The sequence below is a fragment of the Anabas testudineus genome, chromosome 19 (genome assembly GCF_900324465.2).
Source record: "Anabas testudineus chromosome 19, fAnaTes1.2, whole genome shotgun sequence".
NCBI classification, from domain to species: Eukaryota; Metazoa; Chordata; class Actinopteri; order Anabantiformes; family Anabantidae; genus Anabas; species Anabas testudineus.
The window spans coordinates 6320073-6347184 of NC_046628.1; the positions used below are offsets into that span (position 1 = coordinate 6320073).

Genomic DNA, 27112 nt, shown 5'->3' on the forward strand with positions numbered 1-27112 from the left:
TAAATGACCTGTACAGCTGTGCAGGGGAGGGCAGGACATTTTGCTCTGTTATCAATACTAACTTGGGTTTTTTAGTTTGGGTTGTAGTTTATTTGTATATTTAATAACTGTTTGGGAGGCATGGTGGTACAGTAGCACCTTGCAGCAAGAAGGGCCTGGGTTGAAATCCGTTGTTTGGCCCTATCTGCATGGGTTCCCCCCAGGTAATCCGGCTTCATCCCACCTCCAAAGACATGCATGATAGGTAAATTGGTGACTCTAAACTGCCCATCGGTGTGAATGGTTGTCTGTCTCTGTATGTTGTCCCTCTGATGGACTGACAGCCCAATGACAGCTGGGATAGGCTCCAGCCTTCCCGCAACTCTTCAGAGGACAAGCGGTTAAGATAATGGACGTATGTATTCTTCTGTTTGTCTTGTGTGGGTATAAATATTGAATATACACAGGATCCAGTCTGTTCTCTTGTAGAAGACGAATTATAAATATAAGTCTGGTGATATTCTAAATTTTCTTATTGATGTTACATCTTATGAAAAGTCCCAAACCAGAGCCTTAATACATACACCTCATAAAGAAAAGCACAAGATGTGAGTTTATTCCTCTGATTGAAAGAGAAAACAAAAAAATACACGAGTCAAACAGAGATTGGACATTTATTTTCCCATTGAGGTCAAAAATAATGGACACTGTAACTAATATGGACAACTAAATAAAAGCTTTTATCAGTTTCTGTGGCTGCTGAAGAACATTTTTTTTTTGTCTTTACCATTTGTCTACATTGTTACTACAGTGGAAATTCATTTAGCCTTCTTTGACAGTTCATCTAGAATTATTTCGATCTCTTTTTACATCTTCAGCAGGGACCAGAGGGCTAATTACCACACATTATGTTTCAGGTAACATGGCGTGAGATATTGTAGATGAACTGAACTGGTTCATTTTAAAATGCTTATTTTTTACTGGGACAGTATCAGAAATCCGATTCTATTTTAATCTGTAGGCTGTTCCTGTTGTTTGTTTTGTGATTGTACAATTTGTCCGAGTTTCTGTGAGGTTCAGGCCCAAGTGACATTAAAATATCAGGAATAGGTCAACTCATTCATCTCTTTTTTTGAACAAACAGAAAAGGTACAAACGGTAGCATGTGTATCAAATAAGAAGTGACAAATTTAAACATAGACTGATAGACTGATTTGAATGTTAAGTCTTTTTTATTAAATCGCCTATTTTCTTTATGGAAACCCTTCTAGTCACCTCCAGTCAACCGATTCCACTGTGTTCCTAGCAGGGACGTCTCTCTGACGGTCACAATGGAACCATGTCTCCCACTTGCCAATTGATTGACATGTTGTGTTGATTTCCTCATTACTGACACACAAGCACTTGAAGCCCTTTCAAAATAATAGCATATTCCTGCCTGAACCCGCAGCAGCTCTGCACATGCTACAAAAGGGCAAAGGGCAGATTTGTGTGTATGTCATAGTCCTCAGGCTGTTTCCCTGATCTTAATTAGCTGGTAATTCACAGTGATAACAGTATATTTCCAGTGTAGGCGCCTTGATTATTCATCTCCTGTACCCACAGCTTAAAAAGCAGATAGGTGCTTAGGAATTCCACCAAACAGATGCAACCTCAATGGAGCAAAACCATTTTTATTTTCATACCTTTAATCTACAGCCTCAGTGAAATCCAATTGCTAAACAAGCACTCAAGATTAAATGACCTATTTGTGTTTATGATTTACTTTATATTAATGTTGCAGATCAGTGCTCTCCCACTTTCCTCCACCTGCAATTCCACCTTTTTCTTGCCGTGAGCTGCTCATTTTACCTGGCAGCGTGCACATAATGAAGTCTCAAACACAGATATTCCCACACCCCTATAAATGAGAAATATTACTGTGTACATATGTAATTATAAACAACTGGCTGAAGATGCCGGATGGATTACCTGGGACGAATCCAAACAAATGAACTTACAGTCATTTAATAGAGGCCATTCATCGGGACACTGTGCCAGTAGCTACAGTTTCATATATTCACTGACAACATAATATGTGCACTGACTTTTCAGCCCTGACTGGTGCCTTGCTTTCTCTTTAGCTGCCTCAAAAGACCCCGTAGCCTTGGAGCACTTTATGCTAAGTTAATTTACCCAAATATATCCGCGGCATCGCGGCAGCAGGAGCTCTGCTATTCAACATCAACAACTTTGTTAATGGAAACTTGCTGATCCATAAACGTTTGTGCCGCGGCAGATGTTTGCTGGGGGGCAGTTCACATATGAATGTTAAAAACCCACAGATCGATGAGGGGCATTTGCAAAAGGAGGCATAAGGTGTGTTAATTATAATTGCGTCAGGGGTTTGTTGGTGTGTGTGTGTGTGCTTGTTCGGGGGAGGTGTTACTGTTGAGACTCAGGAAGGGGCCCCTGTATTTAAATAGGGTCACATCTCGGCCTCACCTTGCAAGTGTTATGCTATATTAAATGCCACTCATGTTAAGTGTGTTGAAGCCCTCCTCTGATGTAGTCAAGACATAATATAAAGGTTAAATTGAAAAATGTCCCTTCACCAGCTCAGGAACATGCCATGATTGATCTCTCTTGTACAGGCAGGAAATGTTAGCCAGAACCTCTGTTTCGTTAGGCCTATTTTAAGTGCGCGCATACAATATGTTGTAATAAGGAGTGACTGGATTCAAATTTAACTGTCAGTCAATCAAGAATTCAAAAGGTCAGGGAAAAAATTAGTCAAATGTGCGCAAAAGGTGGGTCTGCACATGCAATAGGGTAGGAATAGGCCTTTTTCACAGCACATTTTGACCTGTCACAGTCAAAACAGCAGGGATCACATTACTTACTAATGATATTAATGATGCATCTGTACTATGTGTAAAGCGTTTTCATCGTGGTTGGTACAGTTAAGACTCATGGGAATGTTTCCGGTATTAGGTCGTGTTATAATTAGGAGTGACTGGAAGTAAATACTCTTACTACTACTACTTAATACACTTTTAATTTCACAAAAACTGAATAAAATGTGTTTGAGGCACAGAGTGCTGAAATACACTGTAAAAGTTTGCAACATGATTTTAGCAAATGGTTAGGTCATATTTAAAATAAAAAATGTAATTGTACCAACAAATTAAGCTTTTCTTTTATTTCAGCAGAAGTTAAACCTGCTAACGTTCAACCTTAATCTGTGATTGGTTGCAAACTGACAAACGTTGTGCTCTGTAGTTGAGGAAATCAAAGTACTAGATTACATTGTATATTGTACCTTCAGGAAATGAAGTTGAATTGGCTAACTCAAACTTTTGCTTTTGTTTTCTTTTCTTTTTTTCAGTGTACTAGGATTCAACCAACATTCATTTTATTTATTTTTTTACCTTTTTTATTGTTAAAATGTGTCCAATGAAAAAGGTCTATTGGAAACTGTTGCCAAGTTGACACCAGTAATAACCTGGTAAAAACGTGATCACTAGATTTTGACTGTGCCATCACATTGAAATGAAGGGGGTTATATAGGTTTCACAGGCTGTGTTGTCTTGGCAAAAGAACGACAGTCAACATTGGAAAACCACGAATTCTTCTTCTTTTATGAAGAAAAGCATTTTAACTTCTGATGTGAAGATTATCCAGTAAATCCAACAAATCGAGTTTGTTTTACTTAATATAATTGTTAAAGCATTTTACTCACTTCACAGCACCTGTGCATATACATGTATATTTTTATAGAGAACACAGTAAACTATGTCAGCACTAGACACTGCACAAACAGTAAAATGACAGTAGGAATACTTTTGAAGGTTTTTATCTTTCGGCTGAATTCTTAGACAGCAGATCCTTTCATTAGGTGACCGTCACCGTCTAGAATAAATCACTCAATACTGTACCTTTTTTTCTGGTCCTCATTTACATTTTCAAGTCAGTAAAACTCCTTGTGGACTTTCTCTTGTCTTTGGATGTCCTTATACTCCCCAGTTTTGGACACAGATGCTAATGAATTAAGTCTCATCTTTCCTTTCTTCTCTTTTGCTCACAGAGTCCAGAAGTGCAGGTTCAGATGCTGGGGCTCAAGAACATGTATGGGGGGTCCTGTAGGCCCTATATGTACTGCCCCATGGGAGGATCTGAACCCCGGCAGGGGTGGATCCGGGGTGGATAGGATGTAGTCAATGCTAAACTTGATCTCTGACTCTGGTTTTCCTTGCTGGGTGGGGTTAGGGATGAGGTGGTTTTGCTGAGGTCCAGGCCTCGGCCTCTCAGGGTTTAAAGGGCAGAGGGGGGAGTCGGGTTCTGGACGACGAGCTGTGGGTATGTGCTGATTGTTGTGGCTCTCCAAAGGATGAAAGGGGGTCTCTCCTGAATCACGGAGGCTGATTTTGATGTTCCTCCTGCGCCGGCGTCGCCGAAAGTTGCCATTTTCAAACAGGTCGAGCATAGATTCACAGCCGGTGGCAAAAGTCCAGTAGTTACCCTTTCCCTTCTCATTGCCCTCTGTCCGAGGAACCTGGGGAAAGGTAAGAATAAACATGATAATGATTCAAACCTATATCATTACTATGGAAATGGAAATGTTTAATATTACTGCTCAACCAAATAAAAAGGGACATTATTACCAAGAAATATTAAAAAAGTATTAAAAAAGAATTAGTTGGTTAAAATAATGTCAAATGATCAAATGATGTCTTTTACCTTGATGAAGCAGCTGTTGAGAGACAGGTTGTGTCTGATGGAGTTCTGCCAGGCTCTCTGGTTTGATCTGTAGTAAGGAAATCTCTTCATGATGAACTCGTAGATGCCCGACAGAGTGACCCGCTGCTCGGGGCTCTGCTGGATAGCCATGGCTATCAGTGCGATGTAGCTGACACAAGTAGAAATAGGACATCTGAGTGTTTTCTTAACAGTCTCTTTAGCCACTGTTCACTCTTTTCTCCCTTGTTGCAAACCATGATTATATATTGTCAATTCCAAATCATTTCAAAACATTTTTTTTAAAACCCATCATGGTGAAAAGCACTGACGTTGTCACACTTCTTTGCCACAAGCATGCATTTGATGAAGTGGGCCGAATCTGACAGTATCTCTTATTACACATTTTCCTGCTGTTACGTAGAGTCTCCCGAAAAAATCAGCAACTGAAATGAAATGAAATTCCAACTATAGTCTGATGAAAACCTATGATATTAAAATATGTTTTGGAGCTGAGATTTTACCACAACTCGTCAGTTGTATAACAAGGTAAATTAAGGAAAGTTATAAAATATGAAGGTGAAAACACAGATCTGTAGGGTGAAAGAGTATGTAATGTATCATTTTATATATTTTAGAAATTACAAAACTACTGCAGGCTGCTGTAAAAAAGTTTGATGTAATAATATTTTTAAATGAAAGGTTTTGAAGTGAAATAACAAAATAAGAGTGAACGTTTCATTAATAATAAACCTCAGAAAAAAATGATGCTGGAAAAATTTGCCTTTTTTTTTTCTTCAAAACTGACACGATTTGGTGGAAAGAACAAAAAAAAATATAAAAAGGAATCTAAACAATTTTATTTTCACTTCTAGACACAAATTCGTAATATTTATTGACATATTAAAGTCAGGTTAATATATTTGCATTAGTAGTCAAACTGATATAAAACAGCTTTGCAAGTTAAACTAATATTAAAAAACAAGAAAACAGTTCGAAATCGTCCATACCTGTACGCGGGTCTGCACATTTTCTTCTCTTCATCAGTGCTGGAAGAAGGGTAGCCGTCTCCATCGTAGTTGAAACAGTTGAAGGGATAGTGAGAGTTATCGAACATGCCTACACTTTGAGGAGTCAGACGCGTGATCCAGACTGTTTGGCTCCTCTGACTGTCCTGGCTGAAACCCAGCAGTAACACCCTGTCCTGCTGCTCTGCTCTGCCACCATGCTCTGCTCAGCCAGCTGACACTCACTCTGAGCTCTGCTGGTGACGGCTGCCCCTCTACCCCCCCCCCCCCCCCCTCCTCCCCTCCTCGTCCCAGCTGCTCTCCAGGAACGGCTGTAGGTTTCAACACCCAGGACCACCTCTCGGGGCCCTTTGAACACTGCATAGTGGAAGGACATTCACATTTTAAGTCTAGATTTTTAAGAAATCTTATTTTATTTGCAGGGAATGTGTCCTTTCAAGCACAAGATAGCAGACTGAACTAAGAAAAGTGAACCTAGACTGTCTCATCTATGAAAATAACACATAACACAACACACTAATTTATCCTCTACTTGGAAATGCTTTAAGCATTTTCAAGTAGAGGATAAATTAGTCTTTTGTAAAGTTACATCACAAAGATTCTCTCCAAAAGAATAAAAAATATGCTTTAATGATTGCCTGCAATGTCAGTATTGTACGTCTTATTCTATTCTTCAAGCCTTAATTAATCAAAGCTACCAACCCACCTTCACTTCTAAATTTAAATTCTAGCTGTCTGGCAAACAGGAAACATTTAAATCCAGAGCCACTGGCTCTCAGTGCGTCACAACATTGCTCCAGGACGATAGCTGTTACTGTACAGTATTTCTGTTTTCAACAGTGCTTAATAACCTGGGGCTGTGCAGTCCATTGGTCTCTGCTAAGGAACGAACGTCAGCCATCTTTAGTGAGCTACCACATCCAAATACAGGTCTGCGTGAGGGTTCATCGACTGATGCAGGTGACTTTCATATATGTAGTAGAACACCACAAGGCGTCTGAACATATATAGTCCTGATTTACTACACTGGGCTGAGTCTCTGGATGGGACACTCCATAATTTACTATTTTACTAATGCAGACAGCATCACGGTAGCTCCCGAATCTCGAGCAACTTTGTCTTTAAGCAGGATTCTGGGTGGTCTGCTTGGCTCGTAGGCTGCCTTCGTGTTTTATTTTGCTTCTTTTTATAGCCTAATCTCTCTAACTGCACTTAAAAAAAGCTAACTCCAAACCAACAAACAAGATCCTTTGCATCTTTGTTTTCTTTTTCTCTGTGTTAACTCTTTGTGGTGTGTGTGTCTGTGTGTGTGTGTGTGTGTTTCCCCATTCTGGCAGACATTTAGTCAACAACGGGAAGTTTTATAGATGCTATCTATAATGCTCTATAATGGCCATAAATTGTTTCCGTGTCTATAAAACAGGGGGGTGTGTATTTTGAAGGGCTCTTAATGGGGCAATTGGAGGTCTCCCGTGAGGCGAGAGGGGCCGGGAAAACAGCCCGAGGTCTGCCTGGCCTCCGTGTGTGGCCCCACTGGTGCAGGGGGAAGCCTATGGGTGCTATATCTGTGAGACATACAGTACAAGCAATACTCCGTTTGTTTCTGATAGGGTAATGAAGCAGCTAAAAGGTCAACGCTCAACTCAGGTTTAGCTGCAGTCTCAGCTTTCATCAAAAGCTTCAGTGCATCTTGCATGAAAAGGATTCTGTTCTTATATCACTGGCCTCTGTGTCTCTCGTGATTTCTGTTCTTCTTCTCTTTACACATAACAATGCGGTTTTGAAGTACAGGTCAGATAAATCCCATGTGGGTGGGTGTAGCCACGCACAGCACCAGCACCGCAGCTACCACTGAGGACACCGAGGTCATGTCCTTTCAATTTATTTTTGCAGTGACTTTAGAGGTTGTAAAAACCTGAGGGGGGGTGTTTATATTCTAGTATTATTTATCTGAAGTCAACAGTTAATTAATATTTGTTTGAAAATCAGATTTTTACTTGTTTTTGTTTTCCAGTCACAGATTTTTGATGGGAATGGCCTCAGCAGGTCCCAGATCAAAATGTTTTTATCGTGACCTGTGCAGTGTCACTGTACCCTGTCGTCGCCAAATTCCCACACTTTGTAATTTTACTAAATGCATTTTTCTTTATGTGTAAGTAGAAGAAAATGATTAAAACTATTTTAACACAAGGCAACTTTAGTAGACAGATCCAGGGGCCTCAGATGTCTCTGTATTAGTAGCTGGTAAGACAGAGGCCCCTGCCTGTGCACAGTACATTACTGTTCCGTGCATAGTTTGTTATATTCAATTGTTTTCTACAGAGCATCATAATTCACAAGGAAAATCGTAAACAGCACCAGCACAGTTACACAGTGTGGAGGAGAAGAGGAGGTCGCCGTATCAGGTTGGTTTGAACTGCGATCTGATAAGCACCTCACTCCCATGACGAGGCTTCCTCTGGCGTCCTGTCTGCGGCTGGCCGCAGTGATTACAGCCCTTAGTTCTTCTCTGGACGCTCTGTGTCCCTCTGATGGTTGTCTCAGACGCCGCTTCCTCCATTCATAGCTCTGTCTGCCCCCATGCACAAGCGTGTGTGTGTGTGTGTGTGTGTGTGCGTGCTTGCATTTATGTAAACCAAACAAGTAGCTTTTCCGGGGGCTGTTCTGCGAGGAAAGGTTATGAAAACACGACAGTGCAGTGGGAACTGTAAACATGCATATGCACAGAGCTCGGGCTAAGGGCCATTTTCTTTTGCACTGTGCAGCCATCCTCGCTCTGAACACACACTGGGTTTACACTGGGTTACGTGGAGTGCTACAGATGTTTCAAGTCCCAGTAATCTGCTTATTTGGATTTTCAACCTTTGCTATGCAGGATAAAGTATGTGTTCGGAGGCCAATCATGCTCCCGTATGGAACTTAAAGAAGTCTGCTGTGTAAACGTAAAGCCAATGTGCATTCACTGAGAAATTAGAATGAGATAAATGAACATTTTTGTGGAAAAAATGAATTATTAATTAGGATAAATGAGTATTTGTATGTGGCAAAAATGTCTGGTGAGAGGTAATAATATTATTACCTGCTGCTCCACATGACAGGACTCCTCAGAAGCCATAGGAAGTGTCTTTCAGACATTTATATATTATTTTCTTTATTACACACCATGTTATTACTGTATTACACAGAATTTCTTAATACTGTAGTTTTACTGTTTTTTCGCTAATGATTAAATACATGACCGTCTCTGTGACCGTGTATGTGTCTCTTATATTGAATAATCTGGTGGCTTTGTAACACTCAATCAAATCAAATAATACTTTTTACTCCTAGTCCAAATCCTACTACAAGTTCATCACTTTTTGAAGAGTAAGCTGCGCCAATAAAAAACACAATGGATCAATAAATGATGTATTATTATAGATGAACCACCTTAAACATGAAACAAGGCTACTTGATTTATATTTTTTACCAAACACCTGCTGACTGGAGGCTTCTAATCTATATTTATCTTCCATGTTAGATTAACATTAAAATACAAACATATCTACAGTATGTTCTTTTACTATTATGAAGAAAACACAACGACGCTGTCGCATTCTGCTCATTTTGTTTTATTGCACTTTTACCATGATGCAAAGAAATGAAAAATTAATTCCACTGAAACAATGAGCTGAATAAGAAAAGAAGAAGCAGTTTCACTTCAAGAACACGTTGGCTACAGGTTCTCCATGGATCCACCCATACGTCCATACACACTGTAGTGACCTGACACAGGACTGTGGAAACTTAGACCAGAACAGATGGAGTCAGCACACACATATACAGTATGTAGACCTCTGTGTCTTATATATAGCTCATACCCGGAAGAAGTCGAAACCTTTCCGCCATGAAAGCAGACATTCAAGTATTTCTATCATTGCACAGGCACTAGATTTTTCCTACTGTATATATTAACTTTCAGCCAGCGGCTGAATCGTTGACACCGACAGTTTCGGCTGTTGGTGATACAATATATACATCCTGAAAAATAATCTCTCCACAACAGCAACATCTGGACATCAAATATATAACAAAGAAACAATAATATAAAACTATTAGTGTCACATTTGGCTTTTGGTACCATAAAATCTCACCTCATACCTGTTCAAGGAAATAAAACAGAGACAGTAGTTGGATTAAATGTTGTAAACACAGGCGCAGACTTGCTCGAACTCAGTGGAACCGATCCTTACAGTGGCTATAAGCCAATTTAAAAGCAGGCATGATATTTGGAATGGGGTGAAGTGTGGAGAGGGTTCATTTTACTGAAAGTCAGGGTCCTGGCAGCTACTTTTACACATGCTCAGTTTGCCCCCTTTTGGACAAATGTAGAAATACACTTCTGTGATGTGTGTCTTTCTTTTTAAAAGAAAAGTGATGACGTGTTACTGATTAGCATTGATCTCAAACAATAAATATGACTTTTAATAAATACTTTCTCAAGGACATTTATGGGAAAAATAAAATTATGGACAAATCCGGGAGTAAACCTGCACTCCAATCAAATATTTCCATCTAGAATCCTGATGATCGAAGCTGAAACAGATCAGCGGATATGAAACAAACATAAAGACACTATGCAATAAAACATTTTGCAGCAAAACCCGAAATATCATCTTGATAATTAAGACAAGAAGTTTTATCGCTCACATCCTCCTCCGCCGTGAATGGTCAATCCAAACACTTTTAATACCAATGATACGTAGAAACACATAGTTGAGTTTAAGAAGAGAGGGGGGAGGGGGGGGGGGGATGCTTTACAAGTCCCTCAGAATTCACTGAATTCAAAAGAGGGTCCTGAACGAGACAGAGAGAAGGCGTCTCTTGTAAGACTTTCATGGTTTGGTAGTGCTGCGGTGGGTCGGTGGGTCGTTTGGGTCAGCTGTGGCGATACTATCCTACACTAGAATCAGGGTTGGATATTTTAAGGAGTCTAGGTGATGAGGGGTGGTTCAGTTCTGTCCTGCCCCCAAGTCCAGAAGTCTTCAGCGTTACCTGCGTATTGAGCATCAGTACGGGTAAAATCATTGCACTGTTCGTCAAAGTCCAGTCCTTTCCAGCAGGCTTCCACTTCCAGACAGCTTATATTTACCTCAAGCAGGTGGGCTTCAATGTCGGCAACAGTGAAGCCCTCATAGAGATTCAGTTTTAAGAGTAAGACTGGATCTGGTCAGTCCAGTGTCCTGTCTCCACGGATTCAGTCTTATCCAGCTGCCAGTGCGCCCAGACAGCTACCTCCGTTGTGGGCTAGTGTGCGTGTGGTCTGTCCCTTGGTCCCCCTGGAGGTCGTCCTCCACTACGTAAGTGTAGCCCTCTTTTTCAATGCATTCTGACAGCACATTCAGCACCTGGGGACAATAAAATACCACCAGACAAGAGGTTTGACGAGATGTTATTTCTTGTGATCAGTTTGTGCAAAACACTTTGTTTTATTTAGAGGTGCTGGTAGATTGATTTGGTTTTTTCTTTGCTGTTGACTGTATTTTTTTTTTGATTAATTATTCACTTGTTCTGGTCTTTAAAGTATCAGCTACAGTAAGAGCTTGTTTTGTGCAACTTCCACTGTAAAATACATTAAAATACATTGCATTTGCTGTCGCCAAGGACTAAAAAGATCAACAAGTGCTTACAACTGAGTGAAAAGCTGTGAATTGCTGGCACGTTTCCTTTAAAAATACAAAAAATAAACATAGCTAAAACAAATATGAAGCACTGACCTGGCGTAGTCGTCGGTCCATGGCTTTCAGGTGCGGCTGGATGAGGATGGGACTGAGGCGGTCCCTCACCAGGGATTCTGCCATCAGCGTGGACAGCTTGTATTCTTCCTTAGCCAGCAGCTGCAGACGCAAGTGGGTCGACTTCCTTACCCTGCAGAAAGAGAGCAGCAGGGGAGAGGAGCCAGTGTTACACTCACATCAAGCTTCAATGCAGTAAAAACACAGAAGAGGACTTTACTGTACCTGCAGCACTGGGTCAGTGGCACCAGAATGGACATCTCATCATGGGAGTGCTTCCCAAAGCTAGAATGAAAAGCATACAGCATATTGTAGTGAATGTGTTGACTGTATTTTTTATTTTTGCACATTTGTTTTGGTGTTAATGCAGATGTTAAAATATACTTAAGTTGAACTGATGAAGTATGAAAGTTGTCTGAATGACTAATGAGATGCTCAGCTGTGTCTTACCCTCTGCCATTATCCAGATGGATGATGAAGGTCTCGTTTCCAAACTTTTCAAACGTCTCATAGTGGTGGCGATCCATGTTTCCTGTGTTGGAATGGATGTAAACAAATCAGACAAAGACTGAAACGCCATGTTAAAAAGCAAATAGGTAAATGTTTGCATAGTGCAACGTGATGCAGGTAATAAAACAGTGGAATCACGTCAGCTCACCCATGAGGAAATCAAAGACGGTCATGTCCATGATGTCCAGCAGTCGTGTCCCACTGTCGTAAGGTGGAGTCTGTTTGACCTCCTCGCAGTAGTCTGGGTCCACCTCCCATCTGAAGAGTTTAACAATATGAATCTTCTCTTTGACAATGTTACAAAATCCTTTAGAAGCTAAACTTTGGATTGCCACTTGTAAGTGACAGTGAGTATAATGAATACGCTCTGATAGCTGGAGGACTCCGCTCTACAGTGAAAGAGTGATCTCTTACTCTGCCTTCTTGCGTTTGTGGTAGGAGCGTCTCCACGGGTTCCTCCAGGTCTTGCGTTTGGCCAGGGCCAAATCTGGGAGGAAGGCAGCCAGGGATCCTTCTATCTGGTCTGGTTTACCGCACAGAGCATGCTCTGTAGAGCAGTAATATGAGCACTCTCCGTAGAAACAAACGTTGTTGGCTGAGAATTGCAAATAAATATGAGTAATTATTAATGACAGCAAAGTTATAGTTTATACATATTCAGGAAAACTACTTAGTGGTAAAATAGACGACACCCTCTGTCCAGTTTTTAGAATTAATAAAGTATCCGGGGACATTCGCTTGTATTGAGGGCATTTATCATAGTTGTCACTGATCAATGGACTGAATAATTATAGTTATAATTAGTTAGTAATAATTAAGTACATAACAGAAACTGGTGCTTGGTTAAAGTTTGATTCTTCGCGATGTGTCTATGAATCCAACTGGTCCAACCTGGTGAAATGAAGAAGGTCCTCCAGAGCTTTTTGTCTCGCGTGACGTCTCGGATCTCTTTTGTCATGTTGACCAGTCTGCCGGCCACAGGAGGGACACGACGGAAGTCCAAGATCCTACAGGACAAACATACACACATGTAGGGTTACATACTGCTCTCAGAATAGAGCAGAGGATTTCAGACCGTGAGGTAGTCACATGAGGCAGAGGCACCACTTGACAGCTATTGTGCTCTGGACACAAATGGAAGTTTGTTGTAGTTCGACCTAGTTGCAGGTGTACCACACACAGCATTAGGTACTTTAACCTGAGTGATGCAGTTTGCATGAAAAAACACTCAATAGTCAAAATTGAACCCACGCAGACATGACACATATTTTTAAATCTAATGTGACTATTTGATTACAAATAAGCCATCAAATGTTTTCTGACTCTAGTAGCAGGTTTTGAAAAAATCTTAAATAAATGAATGAATGGGGAAATAAATACATCCACCTGAACAAAACACTACTCATGTGATCAAATCTCACCGCCAATAGGGGGCACTGTGGTATAATTGATGGCCTGAGTTGTTATCCCACAAGGTGGTAAACCTGCAAGTGGTTTTTATGTGGCTGTGATTCTCTACAAAACCCATTTTGACCAAACTCTCTCACACACAGCCAGACGCACACGCACACACACACACACACACACACACGATGACCTGATATCCTTTTGCGATATCCTTGGAAATGTAATCTGAGATTGTCAGATATGCTGAGAACCTTGTGACGCCTGCCTTGTGACAATTTGCATCATTTGACTGGAATCTAACAGTGTCTTTGTCTATGCATTGAGGATGAGGAGAGAAAGGTTTAATAAAGCTGTTTACTGGGAGGATGTGCGGCTCTGCTCCTGTGTGCGTGCCACATGTCCATTTCATGCATGTGTAGGCCCCTGTAGTTAATACGAAGCAGCTACAAAATCCGCACGGGCGCTTTAAAAATTGATACCCATGACGACACCTAAAAGCCAAGGCCTGAGGGCAGACAGACACCCAAGGGAAGTGAGATATTGAAGATAGAGGCGAGGGAATGAGAAAAGAGATATTGAGAACACGGCAAAAGTCTCAACATCTCTTCGTGTCAAGTAGCGGGACGGATGCACAGAAGGAGGGACCGTACAGCAACGCTTGGCCTGCTGCGATGCTAAAGGAAATAGTTAGGGCTGTCTTCAATTTCCCTCATCACTTGCACTTTGCCTTTCATCTTTGTCAGCCTCTTCTCATGGTGGACACTTGAAACACGCTTTATATTCAAGGTTTTTGTGGCAGAAAACAACGGCGGGAATCATCATTTAACATATTCACAGTCAAAACATGCGTACGCCGTTGGATTTGGAGTCGTATGGTGGAATATTTTTTGAGGTCACAGTGGGCCTTGTCTTCATATCTGCTGACAGCCTAATGCGGCGACACCGAGTGCACTTTCCATTTCAATCCAATCATATAATTAATGGGGCTTTAAGCTGTGCAGCCTATATGAGAAATAATGTTTTTTAGGTGTGAGTATGTGTGCACACGTCAGTGCAAGCGCTGCTTTACTAGAGCTTGTGTGTATCTGTGGGCCCCTTGGGAGGCAGTGTAGCCTAAGCCTCTGCACCAGCACCAGCAGCAGCAGCAGCAGCAGCAGCTCTGTAGCCAGACTCTAATTTAGAACAGACAAAATAAGGAAAGAAACATACAGCGCTGCTTTTGGCAAACCCTGCCTGGCTTATATTTAGAATGGGCACAGGGCCTTTCATGCCTTTGGTTTCCTCCTCTACCCCTTAACCCACACATATGCTAGGAGTGTGTGAGTGTTTTCGTGTGTGTGTGTGTGTGCGTACGGAGGAGGACCAGATGTGCAGCAGACTGGTGTAGAAAGCTGCTGCTAATGCAATTGCTGCTGAACTGTGTCACTGCGCCTGAAGGAAAAGCAGATTCAACATCGCTACCCTCTGTGGCCCCATTGTGCATGTGCACATATGTGAGTGGACGTGTGTGTGTGTGTGTGTGTGTGTGTGTGCATCAGTATCATCTTGTGTCACCAGCATTGACATTACTGCACAGTCCCTTTGTTCTTAATAATGCACGGCTACAGTGACGTCAGCTTGACTTTAATAGCAGCTTCGCCACTAAATCTCATTGCTTTCTCTGGTCGATCACAGACCCTCATGAGGTTTTCTCTTTTCATTAAAGTCTCTCCAGCAGGCAGGCGGGCAGGCCAGCCATAAAGTATTAGCCTTGTAAAGGCAGTGAAGTCAGAGAGCGTGGTGGTTAGCTAAGCAAGGAGGCTGCAGTCATTGTTCAGTCAGATGCTTAGCTGCGGGAGGGCGGCATTCGCTCTCTATGACTCATGGCCTCTCGGAGCTCACAGCCTGAACTGTACGGAGTTGGCTCGCACCACTCGCTGTGTTTGAAAAAAAAAAAAGTGTGTCTGAGGGACAGCGACGGCGAATAGGAGAATCAGATGTACAAATAAGCACACAGAAAGTGTGTGTGTGGGGGGGGGAGTGGGGCGCATGGAAAGTGTAAAAGAAATGTGCACGCCTGCAGTCAGTCAGCATTAAGACACACACGCTGTGCTTAGAGGGACCTTACGAATGCAAATCTTAAGGTTTTACTGTAAAACAGTGGTGTGCCCAGTTGGGGCCCCTTCAGGTGAGATTTGTCTTCCTCTAATAATGATGATGAGTTGGCACAAAAAGAGGAACATTAGGGAGGAAGCAGATCAAGAGCATCTGCTATTTAACTGAGAATGAAAAAGCAGTTTTACTTGTTCACACTTATATTATTAAGCTTCTCAACTGGTTGACAAAAAATTAGAAAGGCATCTTTAACTGTTGGCGACTCGCACTGACACAAGTCTAGTCTGATCACCTGGACTGTGTGGCCAATCAGAAGGACTGTGTGACAATGTGAAGTCCCAAACACAATACACCACACGCACACACACCAAAGCCCCAGAGCATTGGTGTTCACCTACCTGTCCAGATGAAAGGCAGCAATCTCCGCGTTGTGCCTTTCAAAGTCAGAGAAATAGAAGAAGTCCGGAGGGGTCTCCTGCTCTCGAGTCTGCCTGCAGGGGCACAAAGAACAAGGCTTGTCAGCAATATGCAAAAGGCTCAGTGTTAACTTTACAACACCAACAGTTCTTTCCATTATTAATTAATTACTGATTGCCAGTTCCTATGTTAAAGAACTTTTGGGCGAAGGATAAAGAAGGCGTCCATCACAGCATCCCAAAACCTCAACTAATTTCACCATAAACTACTTCAAAGTGAGGTGTCTGGATTCACAGAACAGTGTTTGTGACTCTAAACATCAGGTTTCAATAAATGTAGTGTTCACATTTCCACTGACGTCACACACCACAGCTGCTCGGTCGGTTATAGAAAACCTCAGCTTAACACCGGTGTACCTGATACTGTGAACAGCGTTTGTGAGCAATGACCAAGACGCAGTAAACTCGAGTCCTCGCCTCACAAAAGCGTCCTCATTGGAGTTACTGTGAGGGTTGTGTAGGGCTAAGAGAGCAAGGAAATTCAAGGTCAAACACTTCCTCCGTGAAGCGACCACCCGATCTGTACCTATTTCTGTCTGGCTCTGATCCTCCCCCAGAAAACTGTTTTCCACACACATTCTGCCTTAAAGCTCTTACTGGAGGGAAAAGAGGCTCTTAAAGGCTTAAAGCCCAGAGCTGATGGAACACGGGCCAGTACGGGGCCGGACAGGCAAAGTCAAAGGAGGTGGAGGTGAAAAGACTCCCTGAGAAGTGGCTCGCTATTGAAAATATGTTAATGCCTTTGTGAAATACAAGGAGGACACAGGCCTCCCATCATCCTTTTGCAGTCTTTCTACAGACATGCGGCCCGTTTTAGTTATTTTTTCCTTTTATACACGCAGCCTTTTCTTCGCTTTCTTTATTGACAACAGTAAATACTTTCCAGGAAGGCAGCTGAGTGTAATGATTTGGACTGCAGCCTCTGCCATTTCTTGCTTCAGCTACTTGAGGGAGGATGAGAAGAATGGAAACTAACTTGGCAACTTCTCTTTCTCTCTATTCCCTCCGGATGCCTCTCTCTCTCTCTCTCTTTTTCTCTCTCTCTCTCTCTCTCTCTCTCTGTTTATTTCGCTAAAAATCCTCCATCTCACCTCCTCTGCTTCTCCTTCTTCCCTCACGCAGAACTGTTTTCTCTGCCTTTTTTCTCTGCATCCGTGGCTTAATACTTCATATCTGTCTGCCTCACCCTTCTCGTCTCTCTCTCTCTCTCTCTCTCTCTCTCGCTCCGTTCCATCCTTCACTCCCTTCCTCAGCTGGCTGCCTGATTGTAACTCCACAGCTGTGTGGCTGACATATGCACCAATCATTAACCAACCCAACATGGAGTCCAGAAACACACTCATCTACTAAAAATTCCTCCGTTTTCTTCCCTCTTTATCGTTCTTGTTCTGTCTTTCTCTAATCTTTCTCCGTCCTCTATCTCTCTACAGGCCTTTTGACAGATATCTGCATGTCGGAGGACCGAGTTTGACCATAGTAAGCAGAAAAGTGTAAGGATAAGATCGTTTAAATGAATATAGCTTTGAATGTCGTCATTTTCACTGTACAGTCATATGATGATCATCAATATATTACATATGCACTGTGTCACCTATTCCTTTCCTTCACTTCACATTTCCCCATCTCCCCATCTCCGCCCTCTCTCCCCTCGCCTCTCCCCATGCTCATCCCTCACTCCCGAGCAGCCGCCGAGGCTCTGCCAGTAAAGGCCGAGCGCTGCCTGTCGAGTGTATCGCTCTCTCTTCTGGATTGCCTCGCTTCAGGGACACAGCTCTCACTCTACATCAAGAAAAAGATTCGACTGACTTTGAAAGCAGAGAGCGTCGTCCATTTACACCAAGGCTGTTCAGGCCGTTCAGCCCAGTATATGAGGTGACTACAGCTGTTTTATCGATGGGGACAGTTGTGCAAAGTCAGGTTCGGAAGTTATTTCCTGCCAAATGTCAGGAAAATTAGTCGCAGGTAAATAAATCAGTGGTGTCTGAAGATAAAATACAAAGCAGAGGCTTTTGACATGAAGTGAATTGATGGATTAAAGCTAAAATTCAGTGATATGATTTATTTGAAAAGTGTCTTTTTAAAAGGTCACAGTGACATCCAGGTGACAATTCCTTCAGAATGGCAATTTTAGAGAGCTGGTTTTACATTTTGGGAAATATACATTCTATAGCTGGTTAATTTAGCTTAGCATAAAGCAGAAAGAAACAGTGGGAAACTGTCTAGCTCTTTGCAAAGGTAACAAAACCTGCCTGCCAACATCTCCAGAACTCATGAATAAACATCCTATATCTTGTTTGTGAAACTGCACAGAAATAGAAGTGTGAAAAGACAAGAGCGAGGAGAATGTATTTTTAAGCCGAGTCTTTTGGCCCAAAACGTTCCACTTACTGCAAGAAAAAAAACACTGATGTAGTGCCAATTTAGTCAAATTGGTCAAGAAAGGTTTTTGTTCAACATACTCTGACATCCCATATTTACTGGAACACAATAAAAAGCATAACTATTGCTTTCTGAAAACATGTTAGTGGCACTGGTAACATACTAATACATCTTTCTTAGTAAGCACTGAGTGTTTCAGGAATTCATATTAAATTAATATGCAAATTAGAAATTAGAAAAACTTTGTTTTTTTGCAAGTCTGGTTTTAGAGGGGGTCATTTGTCAGACTATTTATTCACTGAGTGCGGGAACATCTTAGCATCTCCTTAAGGCTGCCAGTGAAGTCTGAGTCTTGCAGGTAGGCCGGTTTTGTTGCCCTTAAACAGAGACATGCTAAGTATCAATATAATACATATTCTCATTTCCCTTTCAATTGGTGTTCATCTTCATGATTGCAAGTAAATCAGAAAAAAATGTCTCAAAAAAAGTTTTTTATGACAATGGCGTAGCGTTTAAAAGGTCAACTCAAAATTGTAACACCCTGTCCATCAGAGAAAATGACTACAGACAATCCAGTCTGATGCTGGAGTATGACTTTCCAGCATTTCATGACCCTGCTGACTGTAGTCATGGTGATTTCGTGGAGGTTAAGCATGAGCAAACACCGTAGTACAATGATTCATGGTCATTCAGCCTTAAAGAAATCCACAAGCATACTTCACACAGTCCTACTACATTGCTGTCTCTATAGGGGGAAGATACTACAGCACAGCTCAATGAGATGTGCTAGGTGCACATGTTTGCTATCACCGCCTTTCTATTAGAAAGTGGCCGATTCCATGAGCGAACAGTATGTGACTACAAGCATAAGGTTTAATTTCTCTGCCTGTAGCCCAGCATTAAGATGTGGCTGCACTGATGCGCCCCTCTCACTGAATGCCAGCCAGGATGCAGGAAGGCTGGATAATTACTGTGATCCACATCCAATTCAAATGTCAATAAAGTTATTTAGAGCATGGCATGACCTCCCTCGCTCTGACCGGGGACAGAGGACAAAAAAACGGGAAAAGAGAGGAAGAAAGAAAGAAAGAAAGAAAAGGATCAATGTGACGAAGGTCCCGCAGTTAAATAGGGAGAATAACAACAGACAGTGGAGAGGACAAACTCCAGTAAATGTCTCTCAGTCCTCTTTAAACTAACAAATATGCAGCTGTTTGACATTACATAACATTATGTTTGAATCTTTGAACAGTGGCACCTGTGTTCAGGCAAATCTGAGCGTGTTCTGTTCAGGATGGGGCCATTAGGGGAAGTTGCACTGTCAACGTAACGCAGCGAAAACATACATAAATGCATGACCACATAATAAAGTCTATAAATGTTTGAGTACACAGTATGCACTCAGCTGAGAGAAAACAGCGCAGGGTAGAGATGGTGGTTGTTCAAGAGCTACTCGTCCCTTTCAGTTTGGACTGCTGGGTTGAGTTTAACCTTTAAAATATTTACAAATCCTCAGCAGATTTATGCTGAATGATTAGTAGATACTGTATCTTGCAACAAGCTGCCAGAAGAAGCATAGTTTTTTTTTTTTTTCCGTCAAAGCAAGGCATAGTGGAACTGCCAAATGCTGTTCTGTAAGGACAGAAGGAGGAGTACAGCTATTAAGTAGGATTTAAGTTGGATTTGGTGGCACCCCAACAGCCGTCTGTCTGCTGCGACATTATATCCTTTATCATCGCCAGCAGGTGACACATACTGAGCTGAGCATGCCCAGTATGACCCTGGCCCCGCTGTAAACACATAGTTTACACTGGGTGGCCAGACAGTTTCTTGGCTCCGCTGTCTGCTCCGAGGGGCCCTAGCAGCCAGAGGGGTCAGCAGAGGTCTAGAGCAGCAAACACACAGCGGTGCGAGAATATAAAGCGGAATGAGAGCCGGCTGCATCTGGAAAATCCACCCCTGCGCGCGCACAGGACGTAGCTGACCTGCGCAACACCAGCAGGAGAGAAAGAGGAAAAATAAGGAAGAGGCATTTCCTTTTGCCTGTTATTGACATCAAGTTATGATCATCACATTTATTGTATTTGTTCATATCGTAGGATCATCGGTGGGTGCTGTATCTCTCCTGGTTTACAGTAACACAACAACATAGACATATATTGTTTGTCTTACAATTTGTTAATACAATATTTAACAAAAACAACAAATAAATGTTTACAAAATGATCCTTCACTGCCTTATGTTGCCTAAGATACAAGAATTCAGTTGAGCTTATTCGGATGTTCACCAAACAAATCCATGTTTCCCTTTTTAGTTTTAAAGACAGCAGTGTTGCATCCCAGTGGCTACAAGTCATTCATTATGAAGAATCCAAAAGTTGTGACAGCTTATATTTATGCACAAAGCCTTTCGCTCTGAATTTCTTGCACACAAATGAATGTACAGTGGGCTTAATTTTCTCCTGCTTTTCATCTCTGCATTGTCAAACCTGCTCCCTTTTGAATAATCACTGCTCATGCTCCCGCACTCCTTACTCCACTATTCATCCGAAACTCGGCTGAATTATGGAAATTCAACATCAACAAAATGTTGTTTCTTTTTGACTTTACAACGAGAGTAGTGCATTATAACTAATGCCAAGTGCCATGGTGCCACTGTGCATCTGGGCATAGCAGAGAGATTGTTTTATCTAGTTTCAAAGTCAAACTGTCAATCGATCACCATAAGCCTATAGCTATGGTCGCAGGGCACAGCATAGAGGGGAAGCAGAGCGGAGGAGTCAAAAAATATGCTGTAAAATATAAAAGGACAAGGGCATCTTCCAGCCCCAGTGGGTACCCACCAAAGGGCTGACTCCACACGCTTGTCACACATCATCCGTCAAACCCACAGGCACAGCAAAGTGCGTGCACGCTCACGCACAACTTATGTACGCACACATCTATCCGCCATACACGAACCCATAGAATCACACTGTACCGCAACCTGCACACACACACACACACACACACACACACACACACATACAAAAGAGGTTGTTGAGCTTCGAGCAGGCAGGTCAGCTTTAAATGCATGAGAGGGTACGATAGCGAATCCCAGCTATGGGTCAAAAAACGGCGAAAAAATAAAAGCCACCATGACCACCAGTGGGAGCGTGGAGATGAGAGGAGGCGGCACGTTGTTTTATCTCAAGCATAACGCACAAGGCCTGACCTTTTGAGCAATGACATTTGATAAATTGAGGAAAAAAGTATTTTACAAGCGTATGAGACAGGCGTACCTGTGCGTTTGCATGTGACGATTTGCGTTTCTGTTTCCTCGGGTTTGATGCTTTAACCCTCCACTGTAATATTATGTCTGTGACGAGGATTTGTGCACAAATGGGAAGGTGTGACAGGTTATTCTGCATGAGTAAGTGCTTTGTAGGTGGTACACGGGGATGACATTTAGTGTCTGTACGTTAAAAAAACATACAGAGATAGAAATTAGTTAAAGAATAATGGACTTAGGAAAGAAAAGATAAAAGGAAGAATGAAAAAACAGTCAAACTGTAAAGTGTGTCCAGGCGAAATGAGTCAGGTAGTGAAAACTTGATTTGAGGATTTTTAACTAGCCCGCCACAGACACCAAAGAGGCCTATAAATAACCTTCACGCCGTAATACAGGTGTGCGTCTTGTGTTATGTTTGTTGCAGTTTTTAAGTGCGATGGCTGTCACAGCTCCCCGGGCCCTGCAACGCTCTTCCTCCTCCTCCTCCTCCTCCTCCTCCTCCTCCTCCTCCTCTTCCCTAACCCCTTCAGATCCTGGGCCTGACATACAGAGAGACAGCTGTTTCCTTCCAGCAAAGCCCTCGCTCCCTCACTTTCTTTGTCTCTCTATCTTTGACACAGTCACACATAGAGGCAGGCACATTCACACATACACACACATACACACACACACACACACACACACACACACACATCTGGGGAGAGACAGATTAGGATAGACACAGGAGAGAGTCACAGATAGGCATATATAGGCTGCACTGAAAAAGAGACACACTGGCAAGTGAAGTATAGCGTACTGACAACTAGACTAACACACACAGACACACATGCACACACACACACACACACACACACATGCACACACACCCAGTAAACGCCTATGTGGTAATAAGCTGTTCTGTGAAAAACAGCTATGCATTCATGCTACATGAGGCCACTGGTGAGTAAACTTAATCACGATTCACATGAATCACAATTTGTAAAAAGACTAAACATAACGTCAATACAATGAATTATGCAACCCAGATGCATTTTTTAAAAAAGAAACCATCCTGTTTTAACTTTAGCCTCGGTGCCCTCAGGGCTGACACCATGCAAATGCAGCCATCCTGAATAAATAGCCAACGCCTTCAGAACACAACAGACTCACTTTTTTTTTTTTTTCTATCTGGAGCCACTTCAAAGAGGCCTGTGCTTCAGCAAAGAACAGTCCTAAATGAAAATCACTGAGCAAAACACAGCTATTAGAGGTTTAGCGTGTGGCAAGACACCATGAAGAGTGCTAACTGTGAGAGGAGGAGGAGGAGGAGGAGGAGGAGGAGGAGAGGGAGGGAGGGAGGTGCTGGAAGAAGGATGTTCAAGTAGATTGTTATTGAGAGGCTTTTTAGATGACGGCAAGAGACAAGGGACAGAAAGGTCAAATGTGTGCGCTATTAGTTTAAGTCTGCAGGGGTTTCCATTGTCATTCTCTTTGCATTAAAGGCACAAGCGTGTAAGCACACACACACACACACACACACACACACACACACACACTCAGACGCAGTGTACACAGTCATTTCCCAACAGCCATTGTGCTCCTCCTCATCCTCTCCTGCTGCCTGAGCCGTTGTCATGTCATCCTGTAAATATCCCGGGCAGATAAACAGGCCATAAAGATGAAGCCATCATCTCAACATAATCTGAAACAGATATACCGCCGCCGCTGACAGCCAGCGCCATCTCTTTATCTGTACACGATGCCTCCTCCTAACAGTACACATCCCGACACGGCACCACCTCTTGTCTCTGTCTTCCTCCACTGTTTCTGCAAGGGTGTCTTTACTAGAAAAAAGAAATAAAAGCATCAACCTTACTACTTGCGCCTGTCAGCTTCTCTCTCTTTTCCCACCTGGATCTCCCCTCCAGAAAAATGAGAATAATTCCAGGCCTGAAGCTTTACTGTTTCTGTGTTATATTTGTGGCTTCGCAACAAATCCCGCGAGACACGCTTCCACGAGCCGTCCCTGTAGTGGTTGGGAAATATTCCCAGGAAATATCCAATCATTTCTTATTTCATTTTTCAAAGAATTAAACCCAGCAGGAAACCAGGAAGGGCTATGAATTAATTAAATTGCCTTTGATTAAAAAAGGAGCTTGGGAACATGATTAGGCATTGCAAAGACGCCTAATTCCTTCCACCTTGAAAGTGGAGTGGCAAGGATGGACGGAGTGAGACAGCGACGGATGAATGGAAACTTCAGAATCAGGAAGGAAGGACTAGAAAAATAAGAGAAACACATGAATGTCACCCGTGCTAATAGATTATATAGTTTTCATAGAGTTCCCAGCAGGAGAAGAAATCCCATTCTCCATGCACTACACCAAGAATTACAACACGAAAGCATGATAAAAGGTGTCAAAGATTTAAACTGAACCTCTCAACACAAATGTAAACATGCACCATTGAATTCCCACAGGAGAGGGCAACTCAAGTGCTCGCTAAAGCAGAGGTGGATTACATGTTATGTGTGTCGAGTGTGGGTCGGCGGGTGTGGGCAGGGGAGATGATGAATTTTCCCCATGCAGCATAAAAGATGATTCTTAATCTGTGCCATTCATTCAGCTTTCAAATGAACGACATCAATGAAGCGGTGCCACCATCAGTCAGCTCACACACACACACACACACACACACACACACAGAGCTGCTCAGGAGGGACACATTTACGCGGGGACACAGTGGTATGGACTGTGAATGCATAGCGATCTGAACGGTGCCGTCGAGACATGAATATGAAATGATGGTCTGCAGAAACTTTGTTAGGATGTATTTCCAAACAGCACTCCACACCTCGCTGTTAATTTGTTCACATTCATGATTTAGCATGTTAGGATGATAACACCGTCTACTGTCTGGCCAACCGAGCAAACTAAGACCAAACTGAAATGAAAGTTCAACAACATTCATTCATTTCCCCGCCTACAATTTCCCAAATGTTCCCCATTGAAATGAAACTACACACAGATGCAGTAATAACTATACATGTGAGAGATTTTTACTGCTGCTGAAAGTGAAATGCAGTAAATATGGCTTTTCTCTATCTGAGGCTGAAATGCTTTGATGGGTTGAGTTAAGCCACAGTGGCGGAGAGGAAGCAGCTATGGTATTATTAGGAACCCTCACTCTCTTGATGAATGCTTGCCTTTTTTTTTGATCAGGGTTATTTATTTGCCATTAAAGCTCGCCAGCTATCAATCTGTGGTCTCGGCTCTGCCCGTTTAGCTTTTACTCAAGCAGTGAGATTATACTGTATCTGCTGCCCGCGCCTCTGATCATTGTTAGATTCAGTTAAAGTCTGACCGGCTGCTACGACACACGCGCTTGTCATATTCTTTTCAAGTAAATTAAGCGTATTAAATAGCAGCGATACACAGTAAACAACTGCGGTTTTAGTTGGACGGTGAGTGCGTCATCACATTCAATTATCCATATCTGTAATTGCTGCGTATTTGACTTCATTGGAAGTGCTTCAAGTGCCAGTTTATAAAAATAGCCTCCATTCAAAATGAGAATCTCCACTGGATGATTAGGGGGACAGGCTCGGCTAAGACTGATTGCCGTGGCCTTTCCAGAGCTATTCTGGCTCTGCTGAGTTTGTGCCTTCCACTCAACATTGATCTATCGACCCACAGTCCAGTAAAACCTTGCTTAGACCAAAAGGTGAATCTCATTTCTAAACACACACACGCACACACACAAAAACAATCCAGCTGCACACACGGGCACAATCAACCTCGTGCATGCACACACCAACACACGCACACGCGGTCTAACAAGCATGTTGATTTTTGAGGACAAGATTGATGCGGCCTCTCTGAATTCTCCTTGCGTCAACAACAGCAAGTCAGTCCCGCTCTCCAGCCGGTGTCATTGTGTGTGTGTGTGTGTGTGTGTGTGTGTGGTTGTGCGCCATTGAACAGCCTTTGTAGGTTTTTGCAACAGCATTGCAATCACCTCACAGTAATTGGAATTGAGCAGCTCATCCCTGTAAGTGTGCGGTGTGATAGGTAGGAGAACGACTGCTGTTGTCTGCTGTAATGAGACGCAAGGTTGACGCCTCGGGGTTAAAGGTCAGCCGAGAAAGGCATCACCATATTCAAGAAAGTGATATTGCAAGTCTCAGCTTTTATAATTAGAGTTAAAATGCCCCAATCTTATTCGATTTGATACTTGATTTATTTTATGAAAATGCATTTTAAAATAATTATAATAAATTACAGTCATGACTGTAATTCTACTGTTATCCTAACAGGTGAGGAATGACTCTCCTAACTTTCCAGTGTTGTTTAAAGCCATCCTGACTGTGTGTAAGTGACCTTTTCTGCTCAACACTCAACTGCAATTTTCCCCCCATCGACTGGAAGCTCCCTCACCTACACTACGCTTTCCTCTCCAGTGTGCAGCAACAAACGCTTATGGCCCCGGCCTCCGTGCACTGTAAATACTACACAGAGCTGCTCCTTAACAGCTCCGTCATGGCTGTTCTTTCACTCACTTAATGCTTGTGTTTCAACATCTCTTTTTCTCTCTCTCTTATCTCCCTCAGGCAGTCGGCTGTTCAGAGGGAAACTTGCTTTTGTAACAGTATCTGCAGAGCATGAGAATCACATCCTCACTGCATGCTTATGGTCAGGTGACATTACTTATATGACATGACGTGTGCTGAGCCTGATTTGATTACATGTAGCTAATCAGCAATAAAGATGCAAATAGACATCTAAATAGTCTTCAGTTAGCTGATTATTATAAAATGCCAGCATTCTTTACATTTCAGCTATCAGCTTCACACGTTCTCATAAAAGATAACCCTGCTGCCTCGAGCTGCCTGTAAAATGTAATATCTTAGGCGACATCTAACTGATGTAGCTTGTATTCTGACATTTAAAAACATTACAACCACTAGACCAGTGTAATAAAAAGGCAACATTTTTTATTAACTTTCATAAACAGAGACATGTAAAAATAATTGCTTAGTTTAAATCATGTGTCCCTGCATTAATCAGACAGCTATCTCTTGTTATACTGTATATCACATGTATTTTATATATACTCCATATTTCTTATGGAGAAAAATTTAATATGATGATGACACATCTTGAACTCTGATGTTTACATAAATTACTCCAATCAAATGTAACTGGCAACAACTTCCCAACCCTGCCATGTAAAATAACATTTGACTGTTGGCTTGTGTGGATAGTAGGTAGCGATAGGGCGAGATCATTGTGATTTTACTGATAGTTAATTATATTAATCAATAAATAGGTCACTCAGTATTTCATAAATTAATATTTTAATGATATGACCTATTTGCCTGATTAGCTACTTTGGTAAAAAGCTGTATGCTAAAACTATTAGTAGATGAATGTGTTTCTCAAACAGCAGCGAATCATCAGCTGTTTTAATAACTGGTGAAGTAAATGAAGGGATTTTTCAA

General features: G+C 42.1%; 2 protein-coding genes across 2 annotated transcripts in view; both read right to left on the reverse strand.

Moving 5' to 3' along the window:
• Positions 1-3342: 3342 nt before the first annotated feature.
• Positions 3343-5932, reverse strand: foxl3 (forkhead box L3). The gene is made up of 3 exons (XM_026351236.1): positions 5706-5932; positions 4699-4867; positions 3343-4513 (listed from the first exon to the last, which is right to left on the reverse strand). Exons 1-3 carry the CDS (start codon positions 5810-5812, stop codon positions 4040-4042), a joined length of 750 nt encoding a protein of 249 aa, XP_026207021.1. The 5' UTR covers positions 5813-5932; the 3' UTR covers positions 3343-4039.
• Positions 5933-9343: 3411 nt separating this feature from the next.
• Positions 9344-27112, reverse strand: part of fam20cb (FAM20C golgi associated secretory pathway kinase b) — a 41957-nt gene continuing 24188 nt past the window's right edge. The window contains exons 4-11 of the mRNA XM_026351234.1: positions 15907-15999; positions 12899-13014; positions 12422-12602; positions 12156-12265; positions 11948-12029; positions 11723-11782; positions 11480-11630; positions 9344-11110 (exon numbers count right to left, since the gene is read on the reverse strand). Coding sequence (XP_026207019.1) covers positions 10994-11110; positions 11480-11630; positions 11723-11782; positions 11948-12029; positions 12156-12265; positions 12422-12602; positions 12899-13014; positions 15907-15999 — 910 coding nt within the window. The 3' untranslated portion in view covers positions 9344-10993. The remainder of the gene's footprint in view (positions 11111-11479; positions 11631-11722; positions 11783-11947; positions 12030-12155; positions 12266-12421; positions 12603-12898; positions 13015-15906; positions 16000-27112) is intronic.

Excerpts from the sequence above, each read along its gene's own strand:
- foxl3 (XM_026351236.1), bottom strand. The coding sequence starts at position 5,812 with ATGTTCGATAACTCTCACTATCCCTTCAACTGTTTCAACTACGATGGA. Across the intron at positions 4,868-5,705 it reads ATGTGCAGACCCGCGTACAG|CTACATCGCACTGATAGCCA; the intron begins GTATGGACGATT and ends TACTTGTGTCAG. Across the intron at positions 4,514-4,698 it reads TCAACAGCTGCTTCATCAAG|GTTCCTCGGACAGAGGGCAA; the intron begins GTAAAAGACATC and ends ACCTTTCCCCAG.